This window comes from Malaya genurostris, chromosome 2, assembly GCF_030247185.1.
Source record: "Malaya genurostris strain Urasoe2022 chromosome 2, Malgen_1.1, whole genome shotgun sequence".
NCBI lineage: Eukaryota > Metazoa > Arthropoda > Insecta > Diptera > Culicidae > Malaya > Malaya genurostris.
This window is the reverse complement of record NC_080571.1, coordinates 36,982,325-36,990,138: the sequence shown is the minus strand read 5'-3', so window position 1 is coordinate 36,990,138 and position 7,814 is coordinate 36,982,325. Positions and strand designations below refer to the sequence as shown.

At 38.6% G+C, this 7,814-nt stretch overlaps 1 protein-coding gene across 1 annotated transcript in view; it reads right to left on the bottom strand.

Annotated features, from left to right (window-relative positions):
* Positions 1-2,209: 2,209 nt before the first annotated feature.
* The window catches only part of LOC131428584 (pseudouridine-5'-phosphate glycosidase), a 50,599-nt gene continuing 44,994 nt past the window's right edge, over positions 2,210-7,814 (bottom strand). The window contains exons 4-8 of the mRNA XM_058592630.1: positions 3,228-3,590; positions 2,828-3,164; positions 2,627-2,766; positions 2,357-2,416; positions 2,210-2,236 (exon numbers count right to left, since the gene is read on the bottom strand). Of these exons, the coding sequence (XP_058448613.1) occupies positions 2,210-2,236; positions 2,357-2,416; positions 2,627-2,766; positions 2,828-3,164; positions 3,228-3,590 (927 nt within the window). The remainder of the gene's footprint in view (positions 2,237-2,356; positions 2,417-2,626; positions 2,767-2,827; positions 3,165-3,227; positions 3,591-7,814) is intronic.

The following is a 7,814-nucleotide window of genomic DNA, read 5'->3' as shown; positions in this document are numbered from 1 at the left end:
CAGACATTTTGCGTACTCGACGAACTGAGTCGAATGGTATATGACACTCGGCCCTCCGGGCCTCGGTTCAAAAGTCGGTTTTCACAGTGATTGCATAACCTTTCTATATGAGAAAGGCAAAAAGCAGTCATATTTTGTTCATATTATGAATTGTAGCCCTAAATTATTTAACTGCATATTTTTAAATAGTCGCAGTTTTACGTTCTCGGTGACGAAAGGCCAAAAGAAATACAAGCGGAGTTAATTGAATTAATCAACTAATATACTCTCTTATAGAGTTTCACTTCTATTTGTTTTGAAAAGAGTTGAGAGCTATCATTCTTAAATAAAGAACGCCTGTTAACTCATTCTTCTAGAATAAGCTCTAATTTGAAAGAAAGAAAATTAAAGTGAGCATTCGAAAATTTGTAGTTACTATTAAGATTTCAAATCCCGTCAATATTCAAGGCTCAATTTATACAGAGTATAGGCAAAATATATCACTCTTGCTTTTTTTTAGCAAATACTTGTCTGCTTGCCTTGTACTGAATCTCACCGACAATAGCTTGTCGTTTCTTCTTGAGTTTTGCGCGTTTTCTAATGGACGTAGAACCCCTTCAGGAAAGGTAACGAAAGTTTACCATGGCGTTCCAGTACATAAATTTTTTGGTTTATGATTCTGATCGTGATTTGAATGTCGCTCTTCAATCCATTGGAACAGATAACAGACCAAACGAGATGTTTTTTTGTGAACTTTAATAGTCAAAGTATTTGAAAATCTATTTTCCAGTAGAATTAAAAGGTTCCTGCTCTGAAAGTCCTGATGTAGTTTTCATCATCTTGTATCCTACAATTAAACTTCATCAGCTGCTTACACAACCGACTGACTTGATTTGCACGATTCGGAGTCATCACATTCTTGTAAGTTGACAGCTCTGCTGGTTCTTTAACTCGATGCACTTTTCTAACATCTCTTTTCTACGATTTTGCGTTATCTGGCGTTCGATTTCCCCTCGATTCAGTCTTGCTCGCGTTCGACAACCATTCTCTGAATACTTGGTAAATTAGTTTGACCACGCTCATAAAATTTCATATATTTTGCGTGCGAGTAGCATGGATTTTAGAGATGCACGAACAAAATTTTGTTGGAGATCTGCAGCAATTCTGCGCACATTTAGAATTTTTTAATTTTCTCAGAAGGATTTTGAAATTTAATATAGATATTTCTGTTCGGTTGTATGTAGAGATAATTGTTAATAGCAATCTTACCCTATAAATCTTAATTGCTAATGGTTTGCGGATGACGTGGAATTGTATGCAAAAACTAATATCTTGTATGAAACTGTCAGCTATTTTGGACTTTGGAGTCTCAAGCCTGTGATCTATCAAGCCATTTTCCTACTAATCAAATATCTCTTTGATTTTTCGGCTGGTCAATGCTATGTGAGATATTTTTGTGTCTGTTGTCCCGTCTGTTTGTCTTAACCAATGTTTGCTCGAAAGGAACTTGAATTAACATGTTTTTTAACCTTATAGGATTGGAAAGATAATTAGTCTTACTGCAATTTTTCTATGTTTTACATTGGAAACTCACGTTAAAAAAGCAAAAAAGTTTAATGATAATCTAAAATGGAATGAACCTGATCATCGAACTTGAACAAATGAAGCTCCAAAGTCTAGTTCCAGAATCCATGTTCCAAATTGTGAAAGTGAATTCAGAAATAAAATACTTATTCAGAAGTCAGTTCCAAACTTCAAGTTTAGAGTTCAGATCTAACATCCAGATCTAAAATTAATATTCTGAATATTGTTAGAGATTTCAGAAATTGACATCTTAAATCAGAGGATTCAGCAAGGCTCAGAAAAACATTGATCCGTACCTGGACAGAAATGAATCCAGTCTACATTCGTAGGAAATGCTGTGTGTTTAGGGAGCACGTGGAGACCGTAATTGCAGCAAACGGAAACTCGATCGATGAATAACAATAATTTCAGACTCTGAGAAACATCCCCCATTTGAATGAATAAAAAAAATCGAAACCGAAAGTTCTGAGAATGTTCCAAACTTGGACATTTCTCAATGATGTGAACATTACTACGCATACGGTAGAAGCAGAATTTACATAAAGTTCACTGGAAAATTATTCACATCGCCACTGTAAATGTAAATGCCACGACGTGTAAATCTCATTATTTTTGTGCTATCAATATAATTACCAACAGCAGCAATTTATTCTTTGTCGTGCTGCTGCTTGAACTGTATGTACACCGAAATAAATGACATTTAACCATTGCGTAACATATTCGAATGGTGATTCGAAATAATCGAGACAGATGAAATTTTCAATGTACTTTTTCAGAACGTCAGAACACTTACCTTTAAATCATGGTCCAACACAGAAACGCACGTGTCGACAATGGAGCCACCGATTACCACCTGGAAAAAATCAATACTTCGTGAATCGTAGATCAACAGTTACGAGACGAATTTCAATTTCGGAATGCCACAGTTTCTTTCAAATTACATCCATATTTAAGAGTGCAATCAAAAGACATTCCAGAGAATTTTTGTTCACGGTGTTGACTTAAAATGAATGAAACGTATATTTACAAAATGATTAAACTAGAAATGCATAACTCAACTAACCGGCGCTCGCTGATCTCGAATCTCCGATGAATGCCGGTTCGCGCCAGTGCTGAAACTGTCAGATCCATTGTTTTCGATTCGCAATAATTCGACTGCGATTTCTGCCGCAACACGAGCATTGTTTTTTATCAATATCATATCTGCCAAAAAAAAAATTATTATTTTTGCGAACCATACCAATTCAATCCAACTGCCACTCACTCGAATGCAAACTTCGGCCTCCGGTAATTTTGGAAACGGCAGACAGAATAAACGGGGTAACTTCCTTGCCATGAATATTTAACGATTCAGCTTCGACTAAAGCTTGCTCTATAACGTCGTTCATCAACTGTTGATCCAAGGAGTAATCCTCCGGAATTGGCACACCTATCAAAAATCCTGATCGCAAACCGAGCGCTCTGTTTACGCTTATCATATTGGCAGCTTCCAGGGCAGTGTTTAAATTATAAGCGGCTTTGGAACCACTGGATCTGGTGTAGAAAGCGGGAAAATTCAAATCCGGACATTGATAGGATGCAACACAAACTCCCTGGGTTTCCTGCAAAACACAAAATAGTATCATATTCGAATCACACAACAACAGCAAAAAAAAAATACCAACCAAATACTCCAGCGTCCTCGGAATGTCCAGAATAGATTTCACCCCGCTGGAAACGACCGCAACCGGTGTTCGGCCCAGTTCGACCAAATCGGCTGACACATCCATCGTATCATGACCGCCACGGTGCACTCCGCCGATTCCTCCCGTCGCAAACACCCGTATGCCAACCATATCGGCCACCAGCAGTGTTCCCGCCACCGTTGTGCCTCCGTTTAGACCATTACTTAGTACGTATGCCAGATCACGGCGGGACGTTTTGATTGTGGGTCTGCCGTCGGTTTTGGCCAGTTTTACCAACTGATCACCACTGATACCAACGTGAATACGGCCGTCCACTATGCCGATGGTGGCCGGAATGGCTCCCTAGAGAAATGAAGAAAATGACATCAGACACAGTGTAAGACAAAGAAGCTGACATTTACAATTAGTGAGACTCCACCCCAAGGGGAGAATAATCCTCTTCAGAAACTAAACTAATAGCCGAGTGTTGGTTAGTTAGAACTGTTGGAAATTACATGCTTTGTCTGTTCTGCCTATCCAGGGGTTATCGAAAATCCTGTGTGGAACAAATTCAAACAAATTAACATTGTGTTTCAAGTTCGATGCAGTTCGCAGCTTCCAATAACAGAACCATTTAATAACCTTGCTAATTGGATTCTGTTAGATTCAACTAAGATAAAATGCATCGATGATCGATTACTAACGAATACGTGCTTTTCCATTTTTCATCACCGCCAACGAAAATAAAACCGCGAAAAGCTCCATCAAGCACATCAAAACGAGAGCAAATCGAAATCTGATTATGATAGCAACATCACATTGAAATCTTAATTTGATTTCAGCTCATCAATTTTTCAATTGATATCACATTAGGTTATTTTTTTTTTTTGCTGTTCGCGTAGGAAATGAAACTAACTAGGCAAAAGTTGAAAATCCAAAAATGATAACATTAAAAGTAAAAACTTAATGGATGCATTAAAATAGGACCTAATTTAATTCCTAATCCAATGTTGCGTTTTACAAAATTTCTTCGACATCCTGTGGCAGTTGGCCGGAACCACAACCGTGATCAATAAAAAGATCTTTTGTCAGTTTTCATCTGGAGGACATTAGATAGGTTTGGGCCACGTGTATCTGAAGCTAATTTATCTCCTTTAGCAATTTCTTGACATGCGAAGCCTTTCAGATCCGGCCAAAAAGCCTCATTCTCTTTCGAGCGGCTTGGGTATTCCCATTCAGTTTAAAAAAATGATGAATTTTTTGACTATAGTTTTCGGTTGTTGTTTTGACCGTTATTGTCTGTGCTTCCAGAAATCGACGATCGGTATGGCCAAAGTGATTGTTTTTTCGTGCATCAACTAGCAAATCCTTTAAAATAGATCAATTTACTTCTAAATAACACGCTCGTCTTCATATCGCATTTTGTCGTGAATACGACTTACTTTACAGGGTCCGGCACTCGAAGTGTACCCAACTTTAGACCGCTCGCGCAGCTGACGCACGGGCATCAGCTCTCTAGAAATTTGCTAAATGACAGTTCGGAGTTGTATTGTTTACAAGCGCAAGAAAGCATTTTGCCAAAAGTGAACGCGAAAAAAAAATCTTTACTTGAGAGAGCGAAGGAGTTGCTTCGTTTGGCCGAAAGCGGTCAATTTCCGAACATTGTATTTTCTGACGAGAAAATTTTTCCAATTGAGCAATTCGTAAACTCTAAAAACGATAGGGTTTACTTGACCGACCGTTCATACGAGAATTTGAGTCATCGATTGGCCACCAGGAGGCAGCACCCGCAACAGATAATGGTTTGGGCCGCTGTAACCGCAGATGGGCACTCTCCAATCGTTTTCATCGAGCCTGGCGTCAAGGTAAATGCGACATATTGTCAGGAAAGTATTCTGGAGGTTGCTTTGAAGCCGTGGGCAGACAAACATTTCGGTGGCAGACCATGGACGTTTCAGCAGGACTCGGCACCGTCTCACAAAGCTCGAGTGAACCAAGAATGGCTGAAAAACAACGTTCCGAACTTCATCACGTCCACACAATGGCTCTCAAATTCACCAGATGCGAATCCAATGGATTATTCTCTTTGGGCCATTTTGGAGAGCAAAGTCCGAACTAAAAGATACACCAGTCTCGAGGCGCTGAAAAAAGTTATTGTCCGCGAGTGGGCCTAAATACACATTCGGCAACTTGCGATTCGTTTTTTGACCGTCTCAAGGCCATAGTCAAGGCAAAAGGTGGTCATATCGAGCAAAAGTGAATTGATTCTGAATTTTTTATTATTTTTACACATTTTGTACTTTGAATTAAGTAAAAGTAATTTTCCAAACTGAATTTATGGCCTTTTTAATTGATTACACTTCGAGTGCCGGACCCTGTACTATGGGGTGCCTTTTCAAATTTACCCTCTGAGAGAGTGATAAGTTTTTGATCGTGAATATCTCTTGTTGTATCTAACGAATCAACATAATTTTGCTACATGCGATCGGAAATATGATCACAATTCTATGATAAAATATTCAGTTGTGTGACATAATCTCAAATAATTCAAAATTAAACTTTTCTGAAATGTTTGGTATAAACGAGTATCAAAGAGGATAATTCATAAGGCGCATTTGCCTTTCTCGTATTTTTAAAGCTCATAGCTCAGTGATCTGTGAAAGAATTTATATAAACATACTACCTATAGAATCGAAAATTTTCAACTTAAGCGTGTATAGAAAAAGCATTGAAGTATTTCAATAGTACACTATTGAAAAACCTGTCTCATTTGACCCATGTCAACACCAGTCAATCAGAACGTGTTCTGAGGAATTCTGGTCCTTCTGAAAGGCAGGAATGAATCCTGTACAGCATCCGGATAGTTTCTTTCAATGAAATGCAAATCCGAAATGAAATAATCGAAATTAAAATTCTATATGCTGCTATTTTTATAGCGGTTAGGACCGCCCATTAGTGAAAAAGCTACAAACGAAATCACGTAAAAAGAAACATCTTAACAAGAATTGGATCAGTTTGGATTCTATCGCCACTGCGAGCATGATGTATTTTGTGTCGTTTGCAAAGCTAGTTTCGCTTTCGGCAAGAGCGATTACGTCACAGCTGCCAGTCATTTACATTGGTGAAAAAACAATGGTGGAGAGCATTACACAAAATCAGCCGTTCTAATGGCTCTAAAAGTTTTCTAAAGAACTATTAGGATTTGTTGTTCGCAACTCGAAGGGAAATATCCTCAGTTTAGTGCAAATCTAGAACAGTTTGGTCAGATTTGTGCACTTTTCGCTGTGTGAAATTCACAGTAATCGAGATCAAGTGATGCCTTCTTTGTTTTTGCGACAAATGTGAAAAAGAGGAATGCTTGCATAATTCATACAATTGATCAACTAATTGATATTCGGAAATGTTAAGGAACATGTCAGCTGTTTTCGTATTCACGTATTATTTAATGGAATAAAAAGATCTTTCAATACGTAAATTATACACAATTTGGCTTCTAAAGTGATTGCAATGTACAGCTTGCTTCATTTAGAATTGGAACAAACTATTGCTCATATTGTGGCGCTCCTGGTGGACGGATTTGGAAGTTCTTGGCCCCCTCGTGTCGGTAATTTTGTCAGCTTCACGTATGATTTTCGACATTCCGCAAATCGACTGTACTTTGTAAACAATCAACATGGAAGCCGAAAGAAGGGAAAAAATTGTGCACAGTTATTTGGAAAATCCATTGTGGTCTGCATCTAGGCTAGCTAAATAGCTGAAATTGCCCAGAAATACCGTATGGCGCGTTATCAAACGGTATAAGGAAACATTGACGACGATTCGGAAGCCTCAAGCTAATCGCCGGAGTGGAACTGTCGACCGGAAACTGCGTGGTAAGATTTTGAAGACGATTAAAAGAAATCCTAATCTGTCGGACCGTGATTTGGCCAGAAAATTCGGTGCTGCCCATAGTACCGTGAGGAGAACTAGCTAGCAAACAGCCAAATCGGACCATAAAACAAAATAGTGTGGTCAAAATTCGTGCTCGGAAACTATATGACCAGGTGCTGACCATGTTCGACGATCAAAAATTTTATTTGGCAACGGCTCGGGGGGATGTTCCAGCCAAATTTAAATTTGTTTTTGCCGACAAATTTGCAAGAAAATTTATGATTTGGCAGGGCATTTGCAGCTGTGGCAAAAAAAAAACTAGTTACAAATAAAATAATGACAACGGAACCAACACATGGATCAATAAGTCCCGAGACTAAAACAGAGATGGCGCTCATAGTAAACCAGTAACCACATCTTTCTAGAGTACTAACCTTTGCTTGAAACGGGTCAAAATTTTAAGTCGATCCGACCAGAAACAGCTGAGTTATCGAGGTTGGAGTAAAATCGTTTTGTAGTTTGTTTAAAAAATGGAAAGACCCGAGTTTGTGTTTTGATAAAACATTGTTTTTTAATGGGTAAAAACACCGTGCAAGCGAAAAAATGGATTGAAAAATGTTATCCGAACTCTTGTCCATCAAAAGCAACGATTTGTCGGTGGTTCGCCGAGTTTAAACGTGGTCGTACCGACACAAATGACGCGTAACGCTCGTGTAG